The 14,819-nt window shown below is 41.2% G+C and overlaps 1 protein-coding gene across 2 annotated transcripts in view; it reads right to left on the reverse strand.

The window, feature by feature from the left end:
• grid1b (glutamate receptor, ionotropic, delta 1b) overlaps positions 1–14,819 on the reverse strand; it is a 429,877-nt gene that overhangs the window by 35,255 nt on the left and 379,803 nt on the right. For both annotated transcript variants that reach the window (XM_024008802.2, XM_024008801.2), the window contains exons 9-12: positions 12,226–12,327; positions 11,836–12,033; positions 11,335–11,671; positions 8,488–8,626 (exon numbers count right to left, since the gene is read on the reverse strand). In XM_024008802.2, coding sequence (XP_023864570.1) covers positions 8,488–8,626; positions 11,335–11,671; positions 11,836–12,033; positions 12,226–12,327 — 776 coding nt within the window. The remainder of the gene's footprint in view (positions 1–8,487; positions 8,627–11,334; positions 11,672–11,835; positions 12,034–12,225; positions 12,328–14,819) is intronic.

Here is a 14,819-nt window from a genome sequence, read left to right on the forward strand (position 1 = left end):
ATCCAGCAAATGAGTAGATAAAGCATGTCTGGTTGGAGGGGTGTATGCTGGGCGAAGAGCATTCAGTAATCTCTTCCAATACACATTGCCTGTGAGCATCAGAGGTGAACCAGTTGCATACACAKCTCGAGTAAGACATTCATCAGCATTTCTCTGACTACGTTCCTCCATTAAGTCAAAAAAACTTCTGATTCCAGGAGGACAATGAGCTGTTGCTATCGATAAGGTGTCTGATGCATCATTTTCACCTCGAATAGAAGTAGAGGGACTTTTTTCAGAGGTTGCTTGTTGTGAGCGCTGAGAGAACTTTATGCACTTGGTCAGATGATTCTGCAGCTTTGTTGCATTCTTCACATATGATTTGKCACAGTATTTGCAAATGTACACAGCTTTTCTTTCTACATTTTCCTGTAAAGATTAGATTTTATTTTTTATTTTTTAACAAATACAATTCCATGTACAGATAAATAGTTAAGCAGTTAGATTAAACAACTCCTTTTGAAAGATAAATGTGTCTGGATGGTGTATTGGAGGTGAAGTCAAGTGCAGGAGAGCAGATTATAATGAACAGGCGCACTTTTATTATAGTTCCAAAAAACGAGAGCACTACATGAATCAAACGCGCTCAAAAACCGGAACATAAAAGTAGAGCGCGTAAACTAACACCACCTAACATGAAAACAATTACACACAAAACATGATGGGAAATAGAGGGTTAAATACAAGTAGCTTAATTGGGGAAATGAAAACCAGGTGTGTATGGAAACAAGACAAGACAAATGGATATACGAAAAATGGAGCGGCGATGGCTAGAAAGCCGGTGACGTCGATCGCCGAACGCCGCCCGAACAAGGAGAGGGGTTGACTTCGGTAGAAGTCGTGATAAAATGTTTTAAAATGAAATGTATGGAATCAGGTGAATTAACACTCCTCATTTAGCAGGCTCAAGCAAGCTAAAACCCACATGGTGGCAAAAACTAACTAGCAGAAAATGTTAACAAGTTAGAAATGATTTAAACACACTTTGCTGTAGGATACCATTTACTAGTTAACAAAAAATCATGTATGTCATATAAAATATATTCAGTATTGTAATCAAAACTTACCAGAAAGCATGTAGTCTTTGGCTCAGACAGTGTAGTAGTGTGGGCCCAATAGCATCTCATTAGTGTGCAAGATCTTGAGAATCAGCTGTACATGTGATGGAAGAGTGCACTGCACATGTGATGGAAGAATGCACTGTGCATGCAGAGGGTTGCAATTCCATTGAATTGGGGATAGTTTAACCAAAACATGCCACAAGACCTAGAATTGCCTTGTGTGTATCCCACAAAAAAAGGGTTCACTGTTATAAGCTAACTTTTTTGATAAATTTAAGCAACATTACCTACATTTCTGGGGCTTAACTTCCCATGGAAAACTTTAGGTAAAATTCCGGAAATTTACCGGAAAGTTTCCGTCCCTTTGCAACCCTACCTCCAACATTCATGAATATACAGTATTGTTCATGGGTGTACTTTGGATATCTTCTGTATGTGTTTACTTGAGTAAATAAAGTAATTTATTTTGCAACACAAGAATGCATTGAAGATGAACTGATGGAAATGTCATCTTGGATTTGATTTTCTGGAATATAGTTAAAAKAAGCAGCTAGGGAAATTGGCATGTCACCATAGTATTCAAACAGTCAGTGATCTCTGATGTGACATGCTTGATGACATACTCTATTCACTAGTAGATACTAAAGAAAACATTTGATGTACAATCAAAAGGCCYTCCATCTTCCAACCTCAGATTTCAGAAATAAAAAACATTCCAGACTCTAACCTTGCCGTAATATTAAATAATTTCATATTAAGGACATGACTGACGTCATACTTCTGTGTGATTGCCAACGAGCGACTCTAGATGAGGCGCTTTTCTCAGTATATATATATTTATTTATTCTCCCAGATTTTGATAATCTTACCTCAAAAGGACGTTATCAACATAAATATTTAACTTATTCATTGTTATGAACCTTATATGGGGAATAATAGGCATTTTATCTAAGAAAATATAGCTTATTTCTAAACAAAAAGGCAATTGTCATCCGCTATAGAAATGCTGAGGATATGGGTTTTCAAGTGCCAACATCCCTCTCGAAAAAGTTGACAATCCCAAAATGTGCACATTCATTAATGCCAGTAAAATGACCAAATCTTCCTCTAGTGGCATCATGGGTCGAATGTCATTAGTATTTTTTCATAATTAACTTATTTTTTTTTGTTGCTGACAATCCGGTCTTTCTATGTAAAACCTTTTTGTTATATTTCAGTCTTCTGTGATGTATAAAGTGTAATATYGGGATGCAAACTCAAGATTGAATACATTTCAACTCTATATCTGACATGGTAAAGGTGTTTTTTTTAAGCCCATAACCATGTTTGAGGTGTATACTTTTATTTCAAAGTAGATTTGTTTAAGCCTATCAATAAAAACTCTGTGTGACCCTGATTTAGCCCACTGCAGTAAATGGTTAACACACTGGGGCGGAGGGGGCGGAGTCTAGTCAAAAAAACTGAAAGCATTTCAGCATTTCAACCAATATTCTGATTTTACATTTTTATATTTTCTGGTTGGATWCAGTCTCTCCCCTTTAACTGTCCTATTTGCACCATTTTTATAAACTCTGATGATCAGGGATTGAGTCTGTTGGAGAGGATCAGTTTGAGTAAAGTGAGGTGTAGAATCASTGATCTACAAATTGTATTCCCTGCCAAATAATAGGCTTTGTGCAAATTAAGATTTGTATGCTACGCCTCCCCTGGTTTAGGCGATCCCCCCACCAAACACTCACGCATAACCAGACATTAAAGAATTGATTGGAGACAGCTTGTGTAAATTAAAGAACATTTCCYAGGATTTTCTGCCTGCAGCAAACCCAGTGGATAATGCTAGAAATACCGGTCAAACCCCCACAAAAAACAACCCAAACGCACRTCCCTAGTAATAGTAAATTAATACATATACAGGAATTATTTGTTGTTTGCCAAATATCMCCCCATGGAGGAAATAAAAGCAATCAATACCCTCCCCATTCTCCCTCTCCCCACGTTTCACATTATCAACACATGCATTCAAAATGTGAATAAGAAATACACTGTGGGCTGCCAAACAAATTACCCAGTGGATATTGCAAGTGTCTTTCTGGGCGCTGCCCAGTCTGTGGAATACAATAATTAGGTTTAAACAAGGTTGGTTAGATCTACATAATCCCCTGATCAAGGATAGAGAGGGAACAGAGAGAAAAAAATGTCACAAAATCAGGATGAAAAGATAAYTATAACTGAGGCCTCGCCAGGTTTTGTTTTTTGGATGTCAAAAATGTTCTCGTTTAATCTTTYGCCTCCGCCACTTGACACCTTCTCAAAAATATTCTGCCCATTTCACAGAACTTGCAAGCACGTATTTCCAGCATTTCAATAAATGGTAAACAAAATGTAAATTAATTAATAGGTATATTACTCAAAGTTTGGAGTACAAATGAAACCCTCTCAAATGATGTAGGTCACAAAATTCACACACTGTCAATGCAATCGCATGTGGTATGCATGAGTGCGCACTTGTGTGTGTGTGTGTGAGCATAAGTGGGGGCTACTCATGATATCACTGGCTAATGCACATCACCATTAACACCTGGCACTGGCTGTACGGTAGCTTCTAAATGGTGTGATGGGAGACCCTTCAGAAAGAGGTTCATTGTGACCTCTGGGTTCAGGGGGAGTATGGGATGGAAAACGCTTGTCCAATGTACTTTCCACTACCTATCCACTACCTACCATTTCCATTAGCTAACGTAACCACCATGCTGATGTAAAGAATGTCAAGCTGCTTGCTTAGCGAGTACCACGTCCTCCTGATTCGGCTTACACCGTGGCTCAAACCCAGGACCTCTGCATCGCTAGCACACATGACCGCCCTCCTGAAGCATCTTAGAAGTCGGTGCCAAGCGAAAAGCTATCTATTCGCTGATGCAAGTCTGAGGAGTAAGTTTCAGACATTCAGACATGCGCTCCAATGACATAAATGTAAAGAGACATTTGAAAGACCCCAGTGTCTGATTCAGCCATGGTTTCCACTAACAGGAGTGGGATGAATCATCCAGAATGGCTATAAATAAAGAACCTCTCCYAGCAGTGGCAGAATCAACAGAATGGCTAGAGCTCTGTCTCTATAACCTAATGTACCGAGAACACAGATATAAACAAGAAGGACACTGCGTCACACAAGTGAAAAGCACACTCCAGTCCGTACTCCTAGCGTGGCAGAAAATCTGCCAGGAAGGTCTGCTTCAGATATGTTTGATTATGACAATTGGTACTCAGGTGGAATATATAAATATATACACTGAATAAAAATATAACATGTAAAGTGTTGGTCCCATGTTTYATGAGCTGAAATCGCCTTTKCCAAAACAATCTATCCACCTGACAGGTTTGGCATATAGAGAAACTGATTAAACAGCATGATTGTTACACAGGTGCACCTTGTGCTGGGGCAATAAAAGGCCACTCTAAAATGTGCAGTTGTCACACAACACAATGCCACAGATGTCTCAAGTTTTGAGGGAGCATGCAATACACATGCTGACTGCAGAAAAGTCCACCAGAGCTTTTGCCAGAGAATTGAATGTTCATTTCTCTACCATAAGCTGCCTCCAACATCGTTTTAGAGAATTTGGCAGTATGTCCAACCGGCCTCACAACCGCAGACCACGTGTATCGCGTAGTGTGGGGGAGCGGTTTGCTGATGTCAACGTTGTAAACAGAGTGTCCCATGGTGGTGGTGGGGTTATGGTATGTTCAGGCATAAGCTACGGACAACAAACAGAATTGCATTTTATCGATGGCAATTTGAATGCAAAGAGATACCGTGAAAAGATCCTGAGGCCCATTGTCATGCCATTCATTTGCCTCCATCACCTCATGTTTCAGCATGACAATGCACAACCCCATATTGCAAGGATCTGTACACACTTTTTGGAAGCTGAAAATGTCTTCCAGATCTTCCATGGCCTGCATACTCACCTGACATGTCACTCACTGAGCATGTTTGGGATGCGCTGTATGACAGCGTGTTCCAGTTTCAGACAATATCCAGCAACTTCGCACAGCAATTGAAGTGGAGTGGGACAACATTCCGAAGACCAGAATCAACARCCTGATCAACTCYATACAAAGGAGATGTGTAGCGCTGCATGAGGCAAATGGTGGTCACACCASATACTGACTGTTTTTCTGATCYACGCCCCTACTTTAAAAAARGATATCTGTGACCAACAGATGCATATCTGTATTCCCAGTCTTGTGAAATACATAGATAAGGGCCTAATTTATTTATTTCAATTGACTGATTTCCTTATATGAACTGTAACTCAGTAAAAAAAATCTATTGTTGCATGTTGCATTTATATTTTTGTTCAGTATATATATTTTTCAAGCTGACGTGACAAACATAATACTGTAAAACTAATAGCTTATATGGTACATGTAGCGTAATAAAAACCTGCTGTGAGAAAAAGCAGGGGAATTGGAGGAGCAATGATATGAAAAGCTTGAGCTTGACACCTTGATAAACKAATTTCCTGATGATGGCTCACCAATCAGCGTACTCGGCGACTTCAACCTCCTGATGCYGGACTTCATTTCAGTTCTTTGACCTCACCCTTTCCCAGTCCCCTCCCACTCACAAGGCAGGCAATGCGCTTGATCTCATCTTTACTAGAGGATGTTTGCTTGGTAATGTCACTGCAACCCCCCTCCATGTCTCTGATCACTACTTTGTTGCTTTTMKCTCCCTCKCTCCTCMAAACCTAACCACTCAGCCACTACTCAGATACGCTATCACAATCTTCGCTCTCTTTCTTTCCCACTACTCTCTCCTCTTCTATCCTATCATCTCTCCCTTCTGCTAAATCCTTCTCCCTCCTGTCTCCTCACTCTGCCTCCTCGACCCTACTCTCCTTCCTTTTCGCATCCTTTGACTATCAMTGTCCCCTTTCCTCCCAGCTGGCTTGACCCTCCCCTCCATCGGGTCTGATACCAACAGTTCCCCGTGGGTGACCCGCCAAAAAATCAGCTTGCGGGTGGAATGAAAGCGTTCCTTGAACAATTATATTGAGGGCTGGAAACATTTGAAATCAACACAATATTTTTACAAACCCAGGAGCTTGTTGTGTTGTGAATTCCATTATGTGAGCAGGGAGGCAGACATAGAGGCTACCAGCCACGCACGCAGTGAGAGAGTGTGGAGCAGGGAACTGTCAACATTATTTGTGTGGTGCTGAAACATTTTAATTTGWCCATGTGCAGAGCTTATGTTTCCTCCCTCCATGTGAGAATACATTGCCATGTTTACTTTCCCTGGCTAGCCTAGTTCACGCAAAAATGGCTAACGTAACCATAGAAATCAAAAGAAAGGTTAAGATGGGGGAATACAGAATCGTGGATACAGGTCCCATGTGAGTGAAATCCCCGGTTTGTAACGATTTTGGAGTCATTGTGGACAAGGACAAAAACACGGCAGATGGATAGCCTACACAGCCTTCGAAAAGTGCAAGCAGGTATTTCTTTACGATAATTTTGTTAATTATCAGTTAATAATTATTACATTAATGTAGGCTTTCGCTATTTTCTTTACTTTATGAAGGACATATAAAGTTATAATCAGTACAGCTGGTAAAAGTTTGAGTAGGGTCTATTAGCCTACTAAATATATTTATTTTTGCAGCCTACATTCAATTCTAGGAATTGTTCATTTAAGTTTCAATGAAACAATTTTATTATTTTAACAATATTGATTGTAAAGGTCTTGTTTTGTTATCTCAGCTATAGGTTTTCATTAGGTAAGAAGGTTAATAAGAAAGCAATTTTTTCCAAAGCGATTTGAGTTGTCAATGTGCTGCATCACATTATGAAAAAAATGAAAATATTGTTCYTAATTCATGGCATGGTTTCTGTTTATCCAAATGTTGGGCCGCCTGACTGACCACCACCCGAGTGGGACACCCGACAACCTGCCCACTCAACCCCAACCCCTCTTCCCTTCTTCTCTTCTGCCACCTCTGGTCTCTTGGCCGTCCCACCTCTAGGGGTGGTCAGCTCCCACTCAGTCAGTCAAAGCTCTTCTCTGTCCTGGCACCTCAATGGTGGAACGAACTAACCCTGAACGCTAGGACAGGAGAGTCCCTGCCCATAATCTTAAACGTCTGAAACCCTACCTCTTCAAAGAATATCTTAAATAACACATTGTTCTTACACCCCCCCCCCCCCCCCCCCACACACAAATAACCTTCCACTTGTCTTTTCCCACCAGCACTGACTTTGCTGACAACTTATTTATTGAGGAAAAATGTACGTACTACGACTGCGATATGTGGTTGTCTCACCTAACTATCTTAGTAGGCTGGATGACCTTCCTGCAATCCCCTCCCTCCTCCAACCTTGAAACACACCATTTGCACAACATCAGCATAATCAAATACAATCAGACGTCAAAGCCACAGCGCCTGAGCAAATACGCATCGTGCCGGGATAAGCGGTGGATAACATTTGCAGATCCGAAGGCCAACAGAGAGGGGATGGTAATCTTTAAAGATCCAACATCATGCCTCCATGTGTGAGGTCCATGTACATATACATGTGTGTGTCTGTGAGCAGGGAGGCAATGTAGGCATATGATTATTCAAAATGGATTCTACTGGACGATGCCATGATGTATGTCTGGCATTTCAAACAGTTGGCACATRCCAGCGTAGCGAAATATCACCTTCAGAAGGAAGAAACCGTATTAGATAATACGAACGCTGCAATCATGCATTAGACATGTCAATTCATTTTCAGTTAAAATGTTGTGGATGACACTGTGGAGATTTGTGGAATATGCTCTGGAGCCCATGTTCCTACAGGATGAATGGCAAAAGTACTGCATGGTCGAGCTGTGACATTAAAATACTGATCCTGTACATGCTGAATGTCATATTTCATATAAATCTATTGAAAACTTTACAGGATCTTTTGCGTTATTCAACATATCACCATGGTTGTGTAACAGTCCGTTGTRAGGCTTCAAGAACATCTAATGTACACACATGGTTTGATGCCATTCCATTTGCCCCGTTAAAGCCATTATTATGAGTCGTCCTCCCCTGAGCAGCCTCCACACTGCAGTGCATACTACCTTGACCACTCACAAAACTTGACCCTTTTATAAACCACAGACTGACAACACTTGTGGTGAACACCTCATTCATATTCTACTGCAGACAATAAAAGACAGTGAACTTCTGGATGGTCTTTCTTGTCCCCTTGTGATGACAGAACATTAGACAGTCCAACAGCGGGGTAAGCCAAGGGTCGTCATTCATGACTTGTTCACCCGGGTTAACAATACCTTGACACTATTATTCAGGATAAAACAGAGTCAGACGGGCAAGGAGCAACCTACCGTACGGTGGTGTCCATGCGGGAGACGGTGAGGTAGGCTGCCAGGTTGGCCGTGTAGGAGGAACATACGATGAGGGTGAAGAGCCACCAGCTGCCCATGACGATCCTCAGGGCCACAGAGCTCACCACGCTGTCCCCTCCTATAGAGGGGGAGAAAGGACATGTCACTCTCCAGGCTGGGTAGAAAGCAACTACAGTTATCAAGGGGTTGAGGATGAACAAGCTGTTGGTAAAGTGGGTGGATGTACAGTACCAGTCAAAAGTTTAGACACCCCTACTCAGTTTAAAGAGTTTTCTTTATTTTTACTATTTTCTACATTGTAGAATAATAGTGAAGACAACATAACTATGAAATAACCCATATGGAATCATGTAGTAACCAAAAAAGTGTTAATAAACAAATCTAAGAAGATTTTAGATTTTAGATTCTTCAAAGTAGCCACCCTTTGCCTTGATGACAGCTTTGTACACTTTTGGCATTCTCTCAACCAACGTCMCCTGGAATGCTTTCTAACAGTCTTGAAGGAGTTCCCACATATGCTGACCACTTGTTGGCTGCTTTTCCTTCACTCTGTGGTCCAACTCATCCCAAACCATCTCAATTGGGTTGAGGTCGGGTGATTGTGGAMGTCAGGTCATCTGATGCAGCACCCCATTAATCTCCTTCTTGGTCAAATAGCCYTTACACAGCCTGGAKGTGTGTTGGGTCATTGYCCTGTTGAAAAACAAATGATAGTCCCACTAAGCGCAAACCAGATGGCGTATTGCTGCAGAATTCTGTGGTAGCCATGATGGTTAAGTGTGCATTGAATTCTAAATAATTATAAATAAGTAACTGACAGTGTCACCAGCAAAGCACCCCCACATCATCACACCTCCTCCTCCATGCTTCACAGTGGGAACCACACATGCAGAGAACATCCGGTCACCTACTCTGCATCTCACAAAGACATGGCGGTTGGAACCAAAAATTGGGACTCAGCAGACCAAAGGACAGATTTCCACCGGTCTAATGTCAATTACTCGTGTTTCTTGGCCCAAGCAAGTCTCTTCTTCTTATTGGTGTCCTTTAGTAGTGGTTTCTTTGCAGCAATTTGACCATGAAGGCCTAATTCAAGCAGTCTCGTCTGAACAGTTTATATAGAGATGTGTCTGTTACTTGCAGAGTTTGTGCTGCAATTTCTGAGGCTGGTAACTCTAATGAACGTATCCTCTGCAGCAGAGGTAACTCTGGGTCTTCCTTTCCTGTAGTGGTCCTCATGAGAGCCAGTTTCATCATAGCGCTTGATGGTTTTTGCGACTGCACTTGAAGAAACKTTCAAAGTTCTTGACATTTTCCGGATTGACTGACCTTCATGTCCTAAAGTAATGACRGACTGTCGTTTCTCTTTGCTTATTTGAGCTGTTCTTGCCATAATATGGACTTGTTCTTTTACCAAATAGGGATATCTTATATATATACCACAATTTATTGGCTCAAGCGMATTAAGGAAACTAATTCCACAAATTAACTTTTAACAGGGCACCCCTGTCAGTTGAAATGCTTCCAGGTGACTACCTCATGAATCTGGTTGAGAGAATGCCAAGAGTGTTCAAAGCTGTCATCAAGGAAAAGGTAGGCTACTTTGAAAAATCTCAAATATAAAATACACTTGTTTGGTTACTACATGCTTCCATATGTGTTATTTCATAGCTTTGATTTCTTCACTATTATTCTACAATGTAGAAAATAGTAAAAATAAAGAAAATCCCTTGACTGAGTAGGTGTGTCCAAACTTGTAACTGACGCTGTATATCAGAGGAGACTGGTGGKAGGAACTATAGGAGGACACATTTTCAGTTGAGGCTGGTTATAGGAAGACAGGCTCATTGTAATGTATTGAATGGAATAAATGGAACGGTATCAAGACATCAAACATATGGAAACCACATGCTCGACTCCGTTCAATTTCTTACATTCCAGATAATAGAAYGAGCMCATTCTCCTATAGCTCCTCCCACCAGCCCCCACTGATGTATATAGAAGATGCTGTGACAGAAATGGTTATATAAGGATCACTGAAGGGCTGAAGTCTGTTCACCGTCCCATAACACAATTGGTTGACAATATGCTGTACTAAGAAAATGTATCCAGATTAGAGTGATTAACTTCAAAGGTTCCATAACTTGTTTCCCCATACAGATAAAAAGTGTCCACTTGAAATAGTGGACAGTTGCAAAGAACCAACAGGGCAGARGCTCCCCATGTTTAATCCTTGGCTGTTAGGCTTAAAATGGTTCAACAGGCAGGAGGTAATTATAGATGCAGCTGAGGTTCAACAGGACTTGCTGACACACTCATTTATTTCCCTTTGCCAGTCTTGGATCCCAACCAACATATCCTTTTCTTCATTCAAAGGCACCTTTACTGTGTTCTTGTGAGCTTAACAAGCTTGTAATGCAATCACTATGTTATATGGACTGTATACCGCACACGTGTCCATGAGACATGTACGAGACAGCAACATAGGTGCAGAAACAGCTGTGTGGCCTTTTCCACTTCATATGCAACTTTATGGATGGCATTGTAACGCATAGGATCACTTTCATTACCTAAATCGGCTTACTGTTCATCTGAGCATTAGAAAGTATCAACATCGTATCATAAATAGTTTGTAAATAGTCACAGGATATTTTAATGAATCATGCATTTTTAAATGTAATCGACAAACACATTCCAGCACATGAAAATGGTATGTTTCCCATAAAATATTTCAAACATACAAATGATACATTTGTTTTCTACTGTAAAATGGCCTGGGTTGCTTTAGATAAAAGCTAAATGAGTATATAGGAGAGTCCTCTGTACCTTGCTGTACAAACGCTCCATAGACTATCCAGATAGCACTGTGCAGGGAGTTGGACGCCTGGTTGGTGGGCTGCTGGTGTGGCACTGGAGGATTCTGGGGCTTCAGTGACTGCATCCTGCTTAGCAGGAATATGAGAACTCCAACCACGGGGATGGCTGCAGCAATACACCCCCACACGGCCAGGTCAAAYGGAGCGAACAGTGAGAAGATGTTGATCTTCTCCTCTGGTTTCCTCAGCAGGATCCCCACAGAGTAGTCCATGTAGCGCTTGCTGAAGTCCACCACGCTTTCCCGCTCCGGAGTGATAGTAATGGCAGACACGGCCAGGTCAGCTCTCTGTGGAGACAGACAGAGAATAAGTATAGCTAACATCCCCTGGTCAGTCAGGGATGAGCGGGGACTGAATTCAAGTGGAAACCGTAATGGTCTCAAATAGCATTCTCTTCCTGGGGGTAATACAGCAGGTTGGTAGGTTTCACGGGTAATACAGAAAAGCTCACCTTGTTTATGAGCTCGCCGATCATTCCATTCCAGGAGCCGTTGGGCAGCTGCGAGCCATACTTGCTGTCCGCCACCTGGTAGATCTCGTACTTGAAGCCCAGGATCTTGGCCAAGGCGTCGAGCACATCGACGGAGAATCCTTTGTACCGCTTAGGCTGACCAAGGATGTTTTCAGCCACCATGACAAATGGATCCTCCTACAAAATCGAACGCAACATAAATAGGAATGCTCACAACATGAATTCAGGTGCATGTGCTGAGTCAATGGTTATGTTTTAAGCAGCAGTGTTCGACACATTGTTTTCAAGCTGAACAACATGGATACTGTTTCCAATTCACAGCACATGGATGGTAACACAGTCTCACAGTGTCAACAAGATGTTCCTTACCAGTAGTGTTACTACTTTGACCGTTACTCCTTGCATGCCGTTCTCAATGCGACTCTCTTTCAGGCTTCCATTTAGACCATGGACTGAGTCCCATGTAGCCAGCTAAAAGAGAGAAGAGAGMGAGAGAAGAGAGAGAGAGAGAGAGACTTTCTTAAATGTGTTCATCAAAAAAGTTCAACCATGTCTTTAGCAAAAAATAGACCAATCTCCTCTTGGCCTAATTCTATCTTTCAGGCTTCCAGTCACACAGAATGAACCCCCAAAATCTCCACCAGACACCTTTCGATATTCCAACCAACGAAAAGCTGATACTTAAGGCTTCCTAAAGCTTCTTCAACTCTAGAGTAATTCATTTAGGAACATGAAAAAGGCATTGAAGATCACTCATTCCACCCATTTACATGTTTAGTGAAGGTGATAGATGGAATGGAACATGACGGTCATCTAGGTAACAGCTGACAATTCCTCTGTGCAATACCTCTGTGCAATGCCGTGCTAATGCACAGAGGAATAGTTCAAAGTTAAAGAAGAAAAAATAATTAAACATATTTCCCTCTTGATCTCCTCAAACGCTATAGTGTGTGTTGTGTGTGTGTGTGTGTGTGTGTGTGTGTGTGTGTGTGTGTGTGTGTGTGTGTGTGTGTGTGTCATGCAACCATGTTTGATACTGGTGAGAAATCTGCTTTGCTCAGGTAACATGCTGATTCATTGATTACTTGATATGACATGTGTTTTCTGACTGCATGGCCAGATGGACTAGTCCTCTGGCTGAAATGAAACACAAGCAGGGAGGGTTGGGCTCACTGGTCAAGCCGTTCTGGCAGTTGAAACTGTACAGAACACCTCTATATGTGTGTCATGGATATCAGATACCCTTATCCGGGATTACATACAGTATAAAGAAGTCCATTCACAGGCTCTGTGTGTGTGTGTGTGTGTGTGTGTGTGTGTGTGTGTGTGTGTGTGTGTGTGTGTGTGTGTGTGTGTGTGTGAGTCCCATCATCACCCCAGCAATAACGGTTGATTAAACTCATATAATTTTATGAACAATTTCACACACTTATTCAAAAATCTGATTTATTTACTCCGGGTAACAGTGTGAAGTTAATAACCAACATAGTCTTCAGCCTAATGTCGTAATTATGCTATTTAACGTACCATGTAGGATAATTGTTATTTTACAGCACTCCCATGCATAGAGGCATGCAGTATACAAACATAAACATAGGGAGATATACAAACGCACAAACACTCAGATATAAACCCTACAGATGTACAATCTGTTGCAGGAGAAATGTAAACGTGTAATGTATATGAAGTTTAAAAAGGCTTCTGAAGTTTGTCATTTCCAATTTGAAATTTCAGACTTGATTTTCCCTTACGAAAAATGCATTCATTAATTATAATCCACATAATAATTCAAATGTCCTGTTGTTGCTTGATTATGTTCCTGCTGTAGCAAACTGGCTCAAATTAAGATCCTACATCTGTACACATCCCATCACTCTAGAGATGTTTACTGAACTATGTTACAGCACAATATCAATTACCATCAATATCAACAGCCAGTGAAAACATCCCTGTGTGTATATCATCATCATGGTAACCATCTTACATGTAAAKGGTACCGTGATTTCTTTCTATACTTACCGTATGTAATCCTTTTCAGCAGGATGAATGTGGATGAGCTAGCCTCACAGGCCCATAAAGAAAGGCTAACTGGGAAAACATGGCTTCCCCTGAGGCCAGAGAGAATACCATTTTACTGAAGCAGCTGTCTTCCTGGTGATCTCTAAATCATTAGGGATTTCTTCATTATGTACATTAGGGCCTATAGCACTACGGAATTGTTAAGGCCACATTTTGCTGTTTTAGCTCTCCTCTCGGAAGTGGACAATACTAATGAAACTGGTTGTGACTATGATTATTATTATTTTATTTATTTAAATAATTGAATCAATTAACCCTCTAAGCCAGAGGCACAGGGAAAATGATACATTTAAAAAAAAATCAGCTGCCCTTTAAAGTGTATCACAATTTCAGTGATTCACTTTAAATTATATTATTGGCGTCAAGCCGAATTTATTCTGTCGTGCATGCCCTGCAGTCACATTACAAGCTGCAACTTATTCATCGAAAGGAAGTGAGTTTTCTTGAAGGAAAAAGACATGGTTCTCAGTAGACTGAAACAGCTAAAAATGGCTATGGAAAGCAGGGTCCTGAACCATAGRGAAATCAGTGGCTCTGTAGCCTACTGCTTTAAACCCATGACAGTCTCACTTCATGAAGTCAATATTTATTCCAACCCCAGTGACAAGGTCAGGCCKTAACAACAAAGAAGGCCTCATAATAATGGTGGTAAGGAAACGGCATCAATCATCAAACCAGAGCAGATGGATCACTTGTCAATGGAGTTTTATATATGGCTTTTATTGTGACCCACCATGTTGAACTTTATAATCTTAATCGACCCGGGTACATGTCAATCTGCACATGAAATGGCTGCTTCTGGTTTTTGCCTCGGAAGGGAACTCTACTGTGGCCCTGTGATGTTGTGTCAGACTCTAGGGTTCTAACAGCTGTTTGAACAGAAA

This window comes from Salvelinus sp. IW2-2015, linkage group LG18 (genome assembly GCF_002910315.2).
Source record: "Salvelinus sp. IW2-2015 linkage group LG18, ASM291031v2, whole genome shotgun sequence".
Taxonomy (NCBI): domain Eukaryota; kingdom Metazoa; phylum Chordata; class Actinopteri; order Salmoniformes; family Salmonidae; genus Salvelinus; species Salvelinus sp. IW2-2015.